At 34.3% G+C, this 16809-nt stretch overlaps 1 protein-coding gene across 1 annotated transcript; it reads right to left on the bottom strand.

Moving 5' to 3' along the window:
• Positions 1 to 1014: 1014 nt before the first annotated feature.
• On the bottom strand, positions 1015 to 16475 carry LOC129225305 (methylthioribulose-1-phosphate dehydratase-like). Its single transcript, XM_054859896.1, has 7 exons — positions 16337 to 16475; positions 12611 to 12705; positions 8976 to 9142; positions 3617 to 3717; positions 3439 to 3534; positions 1404 to 1510; positions 1015 to 1279 (listed from the first exon to the last, which is right to left on the bottom strand). Exons 1-7 carry the CDS (start codon positions 16373 to 16375, stop codon positions 1162 to 1164), a joined length of 723 nt encoding a protein of 240 aa, XP_054715871.1. The 5' UTR covers positions 16376 to 16475; the 3' UTR covers positions 1015 to 1161.
• Positions 16476 to 16809: the final 334 nt, after the last annotated feature.

A 16809-nucleotide genomic window follows, 5' to 3' on the forward strand; every position in this document is an offset into this window, starting at 1 on the left:
TATGCGAAAAATTCAAAAAACCAACTTTTTGGTTTTTTATTTTTATCTCCCATAAAAAAACTTTTTTTTTCACGAAACTTAGTGAAAAGTTACCTTTTTATGTCTCAAATACACTGCAATTTTTTAGCTTCAATAAAACTCATTCTAAGGCTCTGCGACTCCTTCCCCCTCCCCCCCCCCCAAATAAATCATACTGCCGGCGAGCCATTTAAGTCAGCAAAAAAAAAAAATCATTATTCACAAAAAACTCCTGTTATAGCCATTTTGCGGAAGTCGGATCGTGTTGTAACGAGATCCGACTGTACTTTGATGTGAGATTTTTTTATTGAAAATTACAATGCTTTTTTTTATTAAATCAAAAATAGAAGAAAAAATAAATATTTTAAATTTAAAAAAATGCAGTGTATTTGAGACATAAAAAGGTAACTTTTCACTAAGTTTCATGAAAAAAAATCGTTTTTTTTTATGGGAGATAAAAATAAAAAACCAAAAAGTTGGTTTTTTGGATTTTTTGCATAAATTCTGAGGTTTTGTGAAAAAAGTGCGAATGCATAAGTTGTAGTTCTTTTTATTACCAACAACTTTGTCATTTACTTTTTTCGATAGGACTTGTAGTTTTGCCAGAAATCATGATAAACCGATTCCCCCCCCCCCTTAAACTTCCCTCCTAACCCCTTCCAGAACTAAGATCGCCTGTAAATTATTTTTCCTATTAATTTTATTATATTTTCTTATTTTTCCGATTGATTTCATCCTGTTCTAATTTTTAAAAAAACTTTTTACTATTTTCAAAGGTATTGGCACTGGCCTATTATTTCAAATTTGAAATAAATTTAAATTTGTCAATGCTTATACTCTAGGTTAATCAAAAAAAAAAAAAAACACATTTTAAAATTACATCTACTTTGCTGAACTGTCCCCCCCCCCCCCCCGAACCCTTCCAACATGGAATATCATATATCTTACATAAACTGAAAATTACAAAAATAACGTTTTCTTATATATTTGCACAATTACTTGGCTTATATATATACATATTTCATTTGTACTGTTAAAATTGCAGGGTTTGAGATAATCTTCCATAGCTGCATTCGATGACACATTCTGTATTTATAAAAATGCTTCTATGAAGATTCTTCATGAGATTTATTCAATTTCCATTCATTTCCCTTTGCCATTGCACTGCTCATCTGCCTTGACTGAAGGTGGCGCTGTCGGGTCCAATCCTAACATTTTCATTTGAACTGCGACATCAAACAAATAATCATAACATTCTGCCCTATAAAAAGAAATGTGTTTTTGTATTATTTTCTTACTTTTGTATGACTTTTTTTTTAAGTAAAAATTTAAAAAGTTATTTTAACTTCCATAATTTCAAAAGAATTTTAAAAGTAAAATCATACATTGTTTTGGCCTTTTCCCACGTTTCTCCCCAGACATAGACACCGTGTCGTCTCACAAGGACTGCAGAAGCTTCAGGATATTTCTCCATTGCAGCTGCCATTCTGTCCTAAATTTCAAAAACTGTTTAAACTTTGTGAAGCAACACAAAAAAAGCAAATTATTTAAATAAGGATAAAAGTTCAGATACAGATAACATTTAAAAACAACTTTTCTTTAAAAAAAATTTCAGAATTCAGGAGTCATCCATTTAAATTTTTTTTTTCTGTTCATAACACTATTATCCAGTAGGGTGGGTACAAAAACAACTTTTTTTTTCATTTCATTGATGGGTAGTGTGCAAAAGTTGCCATTGATGGAGCAAAGTGCAATTTGAATATTTTTGCACAATTTTTTGATTTGCCGCAATCGGGTTGAAGTTTCGAAAAAATGCTTCTTTTTCATGTTTTTAGCTAAAATTAGTAAAAATAGCATGTTCCTATTTTCGATGATGAGTTGCGCGGAAAAGGTGCCATTGGTGGCACTAAACTCCCACAAAAATTTTGAGGTGTGTGGTCTAGTTCTTTCCTTTGCCACAAATGAGTAGAAGTTTTGGCAATTTTCAGTTTTTTTTTTAACGTTTTCAATAAATTTTCTCAAATAGTAAAAATTTTGTTTTCGTCATTTTTCTCTGCCATAATTACATAGCTTTATCTCATCTGATGCTTTTTTTATATGCGTGGTGTGTTATAAATTAAATTCTTATTGAGTATGAAATTTTAAATTTGAAATGTGCTATTCGTAAACTTTGTGCAGCTGCCTTCAAAATTAAGGTTAAACAGCACAGAACTCAACAAAGAACTAAAGATGGTGTGGATGTGCAGAAAAATATCTGCTTGTACTTTCAACAGCAGAGAGTTTTTATCTGTGCTGTTTTAGGTAATAAAAGCTTTTTCTAAGTTGAATTTCTGAATTTTAGCACTTTTACTTCGGTTACAGTATTGCTACAATAAAAGCACCTTTTTCTTTATGGCCATCTGCGAATTCCGTGCCATTTTAGTAGTATTTCTATTTACTACAAATAGCAATATTTACTACAAATAGTAACTGTTCATGTATTATAAAAAATAACCAAAAAGTTATGTAACATATTTCTATGATGCATTAATTATTAGTACATCATTAATATAATAAAGTAACATAATATTCCTTTTTTACTTGCATTTTATATTCATTAAATTATTAGCAATGTAACAATTTTAATTCATATTAAAAGTGCCTAATTAACTATTAAACATCGCTCAGAAAAAAAATAAAAATAAAATGTCTTATGACTGTGCACCGACTAATTTATATTATTTATTTCTGAATCTTATAACTAGCTAGTAGAAGAAAAATGAGTAAAACAGGTAATGCTAAATTAACTCCATTAAAATTAATAGAAATGTAAAATGAAAAATTGGATATAAATAATGAAAGAAACCTTAATTTTAAATCTACTGTAATCATAACATAAGAGAGATATTTCTTGAGATTTTAACATCGATACTTTTGGATTACTTGGACTATTTATATTATTATGCTTGGAAGTTTTTGTATGTGCTACAAAAGATTCTAAACATAACCAGAATAATGCACCCCCCCTCCCCCCCCCAAGATGCTGTTTTCCTTTTTATAAGAACAGAACCAATACAGTGAAACCTGTTTATAACAATACTGTCTATAACGATAACCTGTCTATAACAATATTGTTTTTTTGGTCCCAGCAAAATGTCAGCATGAATAACCAAACTGTCTATAACGATAACCTGTCTATTACGATATTTTTTTTAGGTCCCAACAGTATCGTTGTAGACAGGTTTTACTGTATTAATATTAAAAAACAACAAAGAGAATGGAAATAGAGTACTTATTTTTGAATGCTGCCAAAAATGCATTTTTGTTAATTTATACCAAAAGGTAGATTAGAATTTTTATGAACACCTTTAAAATTTCCCAATCAGGTGTTTATTAATATAATTTCAATCAAATATAATACATAAACATAGTTCCACCAACCTTTAAGTCTTTTTCAAATGGTGTATTTTCAATGATGGGGACGACAAGTTTATCATCATATCTGTATTTTAAGCCACTATTGCCTTTTGATATTCCCTAAAACAACCAAGAAAGTCATTATCAAAGTAACTTAATTCTTGCAAAAAAAAAATGGGTGCAATCTACCAATTTAACTTACTTTTATCATTTCCTGATAGGTGATTATAAATTCAGAGTCAGGATAAATTAAGGTAGCAAGTACTGCAGCTTTTGAGTGGGAATGGATGACAGCACCAGCATCTGTAAATCAAATGTTTAATAATGAAGGAATGCTTAGAAGGCTAAAAATGTACAGTCTTGAGCAAAGAAGAGACTGAGGGGACATGATTCAGTTGTTTAAATTTATTAAAATGAAAGATGTTATGGGGCTGAAGTTAGGGCTGGATTAGCCATAGAGCAGAAGTAGCAAATGCTATGGGCCCCGCGCTTCTAGGGGCCCCGCGCCATGAGAAAAAATTGCAGAAAAAAAACTACTTTCCGCACTTCAATCCGTTTAAATTTATCTCTATCTTTCTCTTTTTATTTAGATCTAGCTTTTCTAAATACTCAGGTAATATAAAAGTTCTCTCAATTGAAGTCTTAAAAATGCAATTTTAGTTGATCTTTTTTAGTGGAAGGAGAAAAAGTTCCGTTGGGTCAGAAAAGTTTCAAAAGTGACCTAAAAATTACAATTTTAGGCAATGTTTGGAGAACGGAGAATTGGGTCTTCTCTAGAATTTTTTTTTCTTTTTTTTTTTTTTTTCAAAATGAAGTCAATTTTAAGGTTAATAATTTAAAGGAGTTAGGGTCTTAAAACTTTCAGCTATCTAAAAAAAAAGGTTGTTTGATAACAATAGAGGATAGGGGAAGGGTTCTTTCTTGAAATTGTGTTCAAAACTGAAGTCAATTTCAGGCTATCTTTGGGAGGAAAGGGTTTGAGGGATCGTCCCATAGTATAGCTGTAAACAAAATTTCAAGCTATGTGGGAAGATTAGAGAAAGGGAACTCATCCAGAAACAATTCTAACGCGGCTTTAGATTATCACTGGAGACGTTATCGGGGGGGGGGGGGGGATACGGTTTGCTTCGTAAAATGTTAGAAACTGAATTATTTCAAGATGCAGGCTATCTTGAGCTTTTGGTAAAGAGTGGTGGTTTGGAGCCTTTCCCCCCGAATGTGGAGAAGCTAGGCAAGTAGGTAGGGCTTTCTCCAGAATTTTTCGGAATTTGGGGTTTAAAAATTTAAGCAATTTTTGTTAATAGCCAGAGAAGGAGGATGCTGAAACTCTTAAAGCATAAGTCCTAAAACTATATTTCAAAGCTCTCTTTGGCGATGTTTGACAAGAGATGGGAAAGGGTTACCATCCAGAAGTTGTTGGAAAGTGGCTTTCTTCTTAAAGCTTTCGAAATTGGAATCTTGAAAAGGTAATTATTAATCATCCTAAATTCATTTTGGTTACTTAACTTCATGTCAATTTGTCACCCTCAAAATACCCCCTTCTCGCGACACCAGCCCGTAGATCCGGCACTGTAAACAACAATGAGCAAAATTAAGAGATCATGATATGAGAAAAGAAAAAGATTCTGAGACTTCACACTTATGTTGAGCGAAATAAATAAATTGTTAAGAGAATATTATTTTTTGATGAAATAAAATAATTATGTGTAGAAGAAAGATTTTAAATATCGTTTTTAATGTTTTCCTCTGAGTGGGAGGGAACTAAAAAGTTGCCGCCCATGCCTGAACCTAACCCCTTTCTTTTGCATCACCAAAGGTAGTCAAAAGTATTTTTATTGAAGCTTTAAATTCAGAAAAATTCAGGAAGAAAATTGTTTAACATAATCGAAAACCCGCTAAAACTGCTTTTTGGAACTTCAGTTTCGAAACATTTCCACGGGTATCATCCTGAGCTCAATCCTGTCCTATAACGTCGTCTAATAAGGCGGCCTCCAAATGCGTATTTTCGACTATATTTTCGAAAAATTTCTATGGGAGTACACATCTCCCCCTCCAAAACATTGTTAACGAAGGTATAAAATGTACTTTTTAGATTCCAACTTTGAAAAATTTCCGGGTTGCCTTGGAGAGTGCCTGAACCCCATCCCATACGGAAACGTAACCCGCGATGGCCTTCAATCTATCACGACTTCACTTTCGAGAAATTTCCATTGGATGGCTTTCGTGAACTCCGTCCCAAAATCACCAAAGAAGGTAAAAAAAACTACCCTTTCAGAGTATATAATTTCATGAATTTTTGCTTAAAATTGTGTTTTTAGATTAATAACAGGTAATAAAGTTGAAAATTTTCCAATGGAACCTCCTTGAACATCCCTCTTCCCTCTCTCTGCAACATCATCAAAGATAATCCAAAGTTTTATTTAAGGCTTCAATTTTAAAAAACTGCATGGAGAGAGTCGCTGTGAACCCAAATTTTTTCCTTTGATCTTACCTAAGGTAGGATGCAATAGCATTCTTTGACTTCAGTTTCTCCAAATGATGACCTCCGAATCTTCTCTTCCTAATATCACCAGGAGTCGTTAAAGCGAGTTTTTAGTATTGAAATAGCAAAAATTTTCCGGGGGTAAGCCCCAAACCCTTTATATCGTCCAAAAATTGCGTTTTTGGAATTAAAAGTTGAAAACGTGTAGTAACGGGAAGACGAGGGGCAATATAAAAGGGTCCTAACCATCTCGTCGTAAAGCTCTAAAATTATATTCACATTGATGTATTCATGCGTCTTATAAGTGCACCGCCCATCTCCATGAAGAAGAGCTCTATTGTTTACTATATCATGCAAAAACGAGGGCCCCTTGGAAACATTTGCTACGGGCCCCACGCTGGCTTAATCTGGCCCTGGCTGAAGTTTAGCACTGAAAACAGGAAAAGGGGTTATTGTTTTAAGCTATTTAAATCTCAGGCTAACATGGATGTTAGGAAAAATTATTATTATAGCAGGGTAGTGGAACCTTGGAACAGCTTACCGGAAGAGGTGGTAATGAGCACGGGAGTTAAAAGGGCCATTGATCTTCACTGGGGATTGTAAATTGACTAGGACAAGTCTAGCTGGGCTCAGAGCCTGTTGCTGGTCGTCACTTTTGTATTTGTATAAGTTAAAACTCAAGTTAAAAATTTTAAGTTCACAATACGTCTGGAGCAAATTCCCTTTCTATGTGCAATATTTTTTCACCCCATATTAGAGAATTTATGTGAAAATTGTGTTTTAGGACGGAAACTACCCTGTGTGTTATTCTATTGTGTAAGCTATAGTATTCTAAAGTTACATTAAAATCCATTTAGTAGTTTCGGGTGAAAGAGTAACAAACATCCATACATTCAGAGAGACTTTTTCATCTATAATATTAGTAAGATTGTTAACTCATGGGACCAAATAAGTATTTCACGTAAGCAATATTTCATTTTAGGTGATTTTATGTTAACGAGGTTTTACTGTATTAATAAGCTTTCTTTAAGAATTAGGGTCTTTAAAATGATTTTTGCTACTTGTTATAATGGCTCGAAAGTTTAAATTATCAAAGACTTAAAACTGAAGTTTTGGACTTTTCCTGAACACCAAAGATATATTTTATCCCCAATGGGGTAGTTTCCTTCAGTCAAAAATACTACTTTTAGCCACTGAAATTGATAGAATGAGTAAAAAAAATAACATGGACTCAGAAAATAGTTTCATTTTCCCAACAGTTATTTTTTAATTAATTTTTTTAAATGTCCGATTTTGAAAACAAGGCATGGTCTTTATGACGTCACAAATGATGCAATTTGGCGCATCTTCGGTACAGATGTGATATACCCCCCCCCCCCCCCCCCCCCCCCCCCCCCCGTTTGGCGACATCTGATTTTTTACACAAAATTGAAATATTTTTCTTGCCAATGAGGAGATAACTTTTTAAGCATGGCATTCCTGGCTAAACTAACCTGTGTTTGGCAACCCGAAGGCAATCTTGTTCAAAGTTGTTTACTTGTTAGCGGTCCATGTTGGATAGATTGTTTTTCGTGCAATATACCTTATAGGAATACTTACTTTGTGTTGGTTTAGATTCAGTAGTTGTGTTTTGATGAATAAATATTAGAAAACACCAGTTTCTTTAAACTTGACCGCTAATTAAGAGTAAAATCCAACCTGGGGTGTGCCTCGGTAAGGTGCATTGTTTCATTTGTTGTGTTTCAGACTGAGTATGAGGATTTATGCAACAAAAACGTAAGTTTTTATTTTAGAATTTAAAAAAAACTCACTTCCAAAATTCTTTATGTTTTTACAAAATCTTGAGGGTTTCTTGTAGTTTTTAACTTTATATTTACTGCATGTAAATTTATTATAAAAAAAAGTACAGTTATTTTATTCTAAAAGTTAATTCTTATTGGTGCCAAGAACTATTCCAGCATATTCTGTAGTGCTTCCTTTAGGTACTGAATTTCTGAAAATAATTTGACTCTACGATTTTATACAAATACGCAGGTGTTATTTTATGTAAAATATAGTAGATTATTTTTAGTAGGTATTTTGAAAGCATTTTTGAATAGCAAATTAATGTATGTATTTTTGTATTGTTTATGTTTGGGATGTTCTGTCGAGACATTTTTACTTTTCATACATCAAAATTTGAATAACTAAGTGTTTTTTTTTTGGCTGAAATAGATATATTTTGGAGATGTTTTCTGCTTTAAACATCGCATATTGATTCGCTGTGCTCTTTTTTACTAGAGTATGAGAATGACGAAATGCATGTTTGAAAATAGCTTTTATTTCTATTGGTACATATTTCTTTGGTGAGCTGTGATAATAATTTGTTAATTTAAGCATTTTAAGTACCTACTAGTAATTTTTCTTTGGGTACAAAAACTTTCTAGTTTCAGGTATTTTTGAAGTAAATAATGGTTTTATGTTGTTTTTATATATATTGTTTTCTGAAGTGCTTAGATCATGTTTTTTATCTGAATTTTTCCTGTTGGCACTAAAAAAGCATCGCTAAGAACGATGTATGACACATGTCGTCATACATCATTTTCTTGGCGCCAACAGGAAAAAATCGCCAAGGGTGGAGTATATGACATTAGTTCGTGGTCTTCATGACGTCACAAATGATGCAATTTGGCGCATCTTTTGACCATGTTTCCACATTATGATAATCAAGAAGCGAATTAAATATTGCGCTCTACGCTTGCTATCAACCATATCATTGCCAATACACATGAGTAAAGATGCAAATTAAATATTTTTCTCCGCGAATGGCAACGCTGAATGGCATTTCATCATTTGTGATGTCACACAACAGAAATGTAAACAATGAAAGAGTGCCAATTTAAGTTTTTTTTTTTAAATATTAAACTTGAACAAATTATTTAAAAAATGGTCAGATCCTATATTTTCAAGCATGCTCTTTCCGGAAAAAATACTTTTAAAATTTTGGAAACGACCCCATTCTAAAACACTGCAAAAATACTATATATTTTACGCACATAAACATTTGTTTCATCGAATTAAATCTATAAATAAAACATACTTCTCATAACAAATGCATTCATAAAGAGTGGAGCGCATTCACTGATTTTTAGTTTTTTATTATCTGGTGGAGCATTCAGGATGTTGCTTTTAATATCAACAACAAATATATCATCGGGTTGGATCCTTTCTTTTTGAACTCCAGAAGGGGCAACATATATTTCATTGCTGGAAAAATAAGAAGGAAAGTAAATAACAACATTCTTCTAATAAAATAAAAAAATATTAAATAAAAACAAAAAACCTGACTACGTAAAAACCAAACAAAAAACTAAAAAGAAAAATGTATAAGGCCAGTATTTTAGAATGTATTAAGTACGATTGAATAACTACACCGTTGATATAGTTTTATAACCGTCAGGGCCAGATTTAGGGGAGGGCAGGCGAGGTAGCCCGGAGCCTCCACAATAAATTTTTTACAAAATATCCTAACTTTCACGGGCCAGGAGATGTATTTACTATAATAAGTACTGATCGAAAATATCGGATAGATACATATATATATCAAAATATTCAGATACAAATTAAAGTATCGGATATTTTCGAAAATATGATCTTTTCGAACCCCGATTAGGTGCCTCCACTCCTTTGTTGCTCCGGGGCCTCCACACTTCCAAATCTGGCCCTGATAACCGTACACAGATAATACAAATCATAAATTCAAAAGCAGAATAGAAGGATCTACAGTTGTGGCCCATTCTTTTCTGATTCAAGGAACCTCGTAAAATTTGAATGGGCCCCAACTGTTGACCCTTCTATTCTGCTTTTGAATTTATGATTTGTCTTAACTGTGTACGGTTATAAAACTATATCAACAGTGTAGTTATTCAGTAGAACTTAATACATTCTAAACTACTGGGCTTATACATTTTTCTTTTTAGTTTTTTTAGTTTTTATGCAGTCTGGTTTTTTGTTTTTATTTAATATTTTTTTATTTTACACTTTTTAGTTAATTTTCATTGACTTAGTTATTCTAATTATAAGACGGTACATTTCGCAACCTTGTCATTTCATTGAGAGAGTTTGTTTGTATCGTGAGGTTATTAAGTAACGGTGGTCTAAACTACTGATAATTAGTCCCTCTAGGGACCTAACTCGGCTTAAAGCTACATGTGCCTGACCTTCGGCAAAAATGCGCGAACTTAGGTCCACCACAGCACAGCTATACGAGGTGCGGCTAGAAAAAAACCGAACTAGCACAGGTGAAACAATAAAACGAATGCAATAAGGCTGAAAGTCGCCTGGCCTGTCACGTGACTCTTGCTCCGCCTACTGCTCGAGTTTCATCTGCCTCCTGCACTCAGTCTGCCCGTGGCGTCTGTTCTAAGTAGTTGACGTTTTGTCTGTGCGTCGGAAAAATGTTGAGTGTACAGAAAGAACAGCGTGTTAACATCAAATTTCTTTTCAAACTTGGAAAATCTGCAAGTGAAACGTTTGTAATGTTGCAACAAGTTTACGGCGATGATTGTTTATCGCGAACACAAGTGTTTGAGTGGTTTAAACGATTTAAAGATGGCCGCGAAGACACAAGTGATGACGCTCGCACTGGCAGACCATTGTCAGCAAAAACTGATGCAAACATTGAAAAAATCGGTAAACTTGTTCGAGAAGATCGCCGTTTAACAATCAGAGCAATGTCTGAGTTGACAGGAATTGACAAGGAAAGTGTTAAGCAGATTCTTCATGAAAGTTTCAACATGAACAAAGTGTGTGCAAAAATGGTTCCAAAGTGTCTCACAATTGAACAGAAGGAACGCCGAAGAATGATTTGTTCTGACATCCTAGACCCCCTGTGATTTTTTTCTTTTCCCTAAAGTCAAGTCAGCTTTGAAAGGAACTAGATTTGAGAGTGTTGAAGCAGTAAAAGAAAAAGCGACGGAAGTAATGTATGGACTTACCGAAAATGATCTGCAGCATTGCTATGAACAGTGGAAAATTCGTATGGAGCGGTGTATAGACCGAGGAGGAGAGTACATTGAAGGAGATAACATCAAATTGTAAATAATGGAAAATAAAATTTTTTTATAGCATCAGTTCGGTTTTTTTCTAGCCACACCTCGTATAAACAGCCAGTATAACTCATGATAACGCGAAATCGGAAACGTCGTCAGTCAAAGCTTTCTCCTAAAACTAAAAAACCCTCTCAAGAAAGTACACGTCGCGACACTCAGTCCCTTGAATCAAAGCAAAAACAAATGCAACGTGTTAGAGAAGAAAATCGAGTTAGTAGACTTTCTTCCTTTAGGTGTTTATTGCACGGTTTATTTTGATGAGGACTACAATCTGAGTGTCTTGCCTTCGTTACACATAATATGTTCTTTATTACAGTACAGAATACATATAAAGAACACATGAAATAATTTACATCAGAAAGAGGGGAAGTACATCCGGAGCAAAGGTGTCTTGGTCCACTACCTCAAGTGGGAGAAGCAATCGCTTTGACCACTCAGCCACTGAGATCCCAATTAGTAGACTTAGTAAACAAAAAATTCAGGTAGTGAAAACTAGCTGCATTTGCCGCATGCAGGTAGTGTGCGACACCCAGCGTGCGTCGATCTTAAACTAACAAAATGGCAACTGGTTTTTGAAATGGTATTTTTGATTACTGTCATGTGTTTAGTGACACTCCCAAGGTTAAGACAAATCGATTGAAGTAAGAATTACCAAAATTGGTCAAGGCGTTTAGCCTGTAGAATGCGACATAGGAACAGACATACATACATAGACTGATAAACACATTACTCTACTTTGCGTCGTGCATGCGCAGTCGTGTAAAAATAAGGTGTTTTGATATAAAACTTATATTAACAGTTACAAAAAAAAAAAAAAACCACACAAGGTTAAGAAAAATATGACTATTCTGCCATAACAGCCTTTTCTTCCTATGAGGGTACACTACAAATACATATAGTAACCAGGGGCGGCCGCCCCGGGGGGGGGGGGGGATACAGAAAAACATTTTATGGGGGGGGGGGTCATACTGAAGATTGCTCTTCTCCCCCCAATGACTTTCATAAGCAATGAAACAAAGTAGTTCAAATATTTACTATAAATAATAATTAATGAATTGAAAATTTACTGTAATCGTTTACATTTTATGCATAGAGTGGTTGAACACAATGTGAACAGATACTATTGTGGACAGTTTAAGAGGGGGTCATGACCCCCTTCCCTCCCTGAATCTGCCACTGATAGTAAGACAACAGAAATTAAATCAAAATTTGAGTGTTAATTTTAGCAAAAATTTCAAGTTTTTTTGTAAGGCATCAAAGGAAAAATACTTAGTGAGGGTAACAAATTTCTGTTTCTACTTAATTCATTAATTCAAAAAGATACATGAAGGTAAAAAAATGTTTCCAAAAAATCTAATTCGGTAACAAAATTGTGTCAAGTTATAAAAAAAAAAACTTTGGGCCCAAGCCACAGTGATTTCATCATGATTATAACAAAATTCCAATAATATTAGAGATCAGAAAAAAAATTATTAAAGAATACAAATTAGCATTAAATAATTAGAAAAAAATAATTTTAAATTATACAAAAGTAATTCTTTTTATAGAGTAATGAATAATATATCCGACTAAGGTTAAAGCTGGTTTATGTCTGCATTTTATATAAAACGCAAAATAATTTTACTTATGTTTGATGCTTATGCCTCCTCCAGTACCTGTAACCCAACCAAGTTGATAGAACTGTTTACAAAGAGCAGGAATGAGGCGACGTGGATGTTCCTGAAAAGAAAACAAGCTCATATGCATTATTGATATTGTTTGTAAGAATTTACAAGCAATGTTTTGTTTAAAAAAATAATACATGAAAAAAAAAGAATTGTTAATATACAATAGTAAAATAAGAAATAGCAACGTCAAAAAGTAAATATCAGATTACTGTACACATGTTTTTTGGTGTTACAAGGAATGCATTTTTCAATGCAAAAGAAATGAGTTCATAGATAAAACACAATCCAACAAAAGCTTCTGTCGGATGTATTTTTCTCCTTTGTACAAGCAGACTAAGCTTTTGTAGAGGTAACAAACTGGTTCAGTTTGATGATGTGATGTTGTACAAGCGCTGCATGAACAATACATCGGCTGGAGTTTTACTCGGGTTCTGTTCAATATAGCAAAGACCAATTCCAAACCCTTGAGCTGCATCAGTATGTGAAACGTCCACATACAGCAGGGGTTCATACTAAACTTTTCTGATTTGCGGTACCCTTTGAAGAGTTAGAACTTTCTCATGGCACCCTAGTCTATCCTAATGTGACCAGATTTTTCAAGCTAAAAATCAGGACAAATGATGGGGGGGGGGGGGGGTAGAGTAGTTTTTTTTTCCCACAGGCTTAATATTTTACGTAACAGAAAAATGCAAGAAATAACTCAAATGTACCAATAAAGAACTCAAGTTGAAAATAATTTAATATTATTGATGTAAAGAATATTGCATCACACAACAAATTTATTAATCAAAATTATTTTGGTGGAGGTTGTTCAGCGTATTAAACATTAAAGAATAACATTTTACATGGCGTTCTTACGTTTACTGACAGCAAAAAATCGAAAAAGCGTTTAAAAAATCTAGATTGTTTGTTATATTTCTTGTGTGACGGAATTTAAACAAAAAAAGCGGGACACTTTGGCAGGACATTCCCGCAGCAGTACAGTAAGACAAAAAGCGGGACGTCTGGTCACATTAGACTATCCTATTATTTGTTTATTAATAGATGCCATGGACAGGGGTGTGCACAGAAATGTTGGAGCCCGTCACATATGACTTTTCCAGCCAGGCCCCCTCCATATTATTTAACCCTATATTTCATGCCTTGTTTTAAAAATATTGGGTCCCCTTCAGGCTCGAACCCGGGCCAACAGGTGTCCTTTCTCTCCCCCCTCCCCTGTGCATGCCCCTGGCCATGGATACTTTGCAGCACCATTTGCCTTTTCCAAAAGTACCTCATGGTGCTGCACACCCACTTAAACCATTAACATACAGTGTACATCACACTAATACACATGTGTAACTAATACACACTATAACACTATAATACACACTATACCACCAACATGTGGACGACATGGAGAAGCAATGCATGTCCCCGTGTCTGTGTCGGGATTTGAACCCTCCAACTTCTGTGTTGCTACCCCAGTGCTTTAACCGCTGAGTCGAAAGGACCTAAAGGCTTGGGGGCAAAGTTAGGTTATGTGCTCTCTAATATATGCCACACACATAAACATTAGTGTTAGTACACCACCTTCATACTACTCTATACCTGGCGAGACTGAAACCAGGGCCGTATCCAGAGGGGGGGGGGTTCAACAGTCCCCCCCCCGCCCCGAAACCCAAAATGTTTTGTTCCGTAAAACGGAAGAAGTTTTTTTTTTTCATTTACGATTTCAGAAAAGGTAAATAACAAAGTTTTTTGTTGTTAATTTTATAACTATTAAACGAGTGAAAATTTGAAGAATTCAAAAAAAAGCAATTCTAGTTCTCATTAGCTGCAAAGCATACTTGAAATTTATACCCTTAATTAGGATTTCTTGCTCTCTTTCCCAATTCAATTCAGGGCCATCCAAGGCCAGGGCAGGCCCCTAGTCAGTTTGGTAGGCTGGTCCTCCTCAAGGGGCTTGCACAAAAACTTTGGGGCCTGTCACAAATGACATTTTGGGGCCCCTCCATGTTGTTTACCCCTATATTTAAAAATATTAGGCCACCTTCAGGCTCAGGCCTGGGCCAACAGGTCTCCCTTTTTCCTCCTGTGCACGCCTCTGCCCTCCTCCCCCAAAACTCTTATAAAACTTACACAGCACCAATTTCGAGCCGGGGACTTCCCAAGGGCTGGGCCCCTAATTTCCGATTAGGCTAGTATCTGGTTACCAAGATGTGCCAAATTCAGCTCCTTGATACATCCTAAGTAAAAAATGTAATAATCATTCTCATGTTTTTGTAGCATATTTTTCAAGATAAATTTTTGCGACTGATATGATCCATGTCTTGCTATTTATTTACTTACTGAATTACTTACCGAATTCAGTATTTTGGAAGTTCTTTTGTTATTGCGTGTTTCTATTTTACTTCTTCTGCATACTGTTAATATCTTAAGCAATGGGTGTCTCTTACAAAGTTATACCCATTTTGTAACATTGTGCAATTAACTTCTGAAAAGTGCAAATAAAGTGCTTTAAATAATTTTAACTGTTCTAGAGTCTTTGAAAATTATTTAAGCTTTTGAAATGTCTTGAAAAGTTCTTCAATTTTGTCTCTTATCAAGAAAACTGAGAATGAATTGTCCAAATGACCAGACTATTGCTCTTTTGTTCTTATTTTCTGAATCTTTACACCATTTCTTTGAAACCATTTTGTACAATTTTTATACTGTAGGGCATTTGATGAAAAGGAGGGGGGGGGGGGGAGGGAGCAATCAAAAACAAACTACACTAAAAGCCGATATGAGTAAGTGACAATGTGCTTCTCTTTTCTCCTCTCTGGTCGATTAATGTCAACGATTTATCGAGCAAGTACTTTTTATTTTGATTGACCTTGGTTTGCAAAAGTATGAACCACCCAGGATATCCATACTTTAGAGAATTCATACAGACCTCAACCCCAATTCGATTGGATTTCTCAGGTTCCACTGTTCTGTGTTCCACAAGCAATTACCTAATGACTGTGTGTGGTTTTTTTTTTCTCTAATTTTAGTACACTTTCCAAAACAAACGTTACTCACTTTATTGTTTTGTTTCGGGAATTTAGAATTTTTACAGGGAGTGGGTGGAAATTCTTCCTCTCCCCGTAAGCACCAATGAATTAAGAAAAACTACAGAATGCTACAATACTGGTTAAAGAGCATGTGAATTCAATGTTCATGTACCTACACCATGAAAATAAGATTGAATTTATAGACCAAGAAGACAAGAGCAAGCTTTAACTTCTAGCTTTAATTTGTTGTTCCTTTTAAACATATATTTTCCACTTCATGTTGTTGATTTTGGAGGCTATATTATAAGTTTTCATGAATCACTAAAAGGTAAAAAGCAATCTTGCTCGTTATACATTGCATTCTCAACAAACTATATTAATAAAAAGAAATATTTCTAAATATGAAATACATGAAATATAATTTGAAAGTGTTCTTGGAACCCTGACATTGAATGCCGTAAAATCCAAAGGAAGAAAAAGAGCAAATAATTATACTAATAATTTTAGCACGGTGTAGCTGAACAGATTATAGAGAAAAGTTTGGAAATTCCTCAAAATTGGAGGTACAATAGTAACTTAAACTTTATCAACATTAAACCGGTAAAAAAAGACTGATCTATTCAAGCAGAAAAATTAAGAAACAATTGTTCACATGGAAATACTAACATGATGCAACCATTCATAAGATGGAAATTCGGCCGACATGATTCCGTACTGAATTTATTTGTATAAAAAGTTCTCCAGTTCAGTTCAGATGCCTTTTAATTCCCTTTTCGTTTTTATTTTTATTTTATCAGTGTGAGAAAGTTTCGTCTGATAACAAAACCAACGAGTTGCCATGTAAAAACGATTAATACGAACAATTTTGTGTATACATATTGCTTCCGTTCGACGATCTCAACCGATAGCTACCGGTAAACCAATCACGTGAGAGCTAATGATCACGTGCTTCAATCAACCAATCAACAGCTAAAATTAGTAACCGGTACTGGTAACGCAATGGTCGACTGGTTAGGCTCGTCGAACAAAACCATTGGTGTTTTCTTTAGAATGCAAACAATATAAATGGAAGTAATTTTAAAGTACTTTAGTAGGATTTTTTTTAGTTCATTGAGAGTAATATTTACCTGTTTGCATAG

Source organism: Uloborus diversus, chromosome 6, assembly GCF_026930045.1.
Source record: "Uloborus diversus isolate 005 chromosome 6, Udiv.v.3.1, whole genome shotgun sequence".
NCBI classification, from domain to species: Eukaryota; Metazoa; Arthropoda; class Arachnida; order Araneae; family Uloboridae; genus Uloborus; species Uloborus diversus.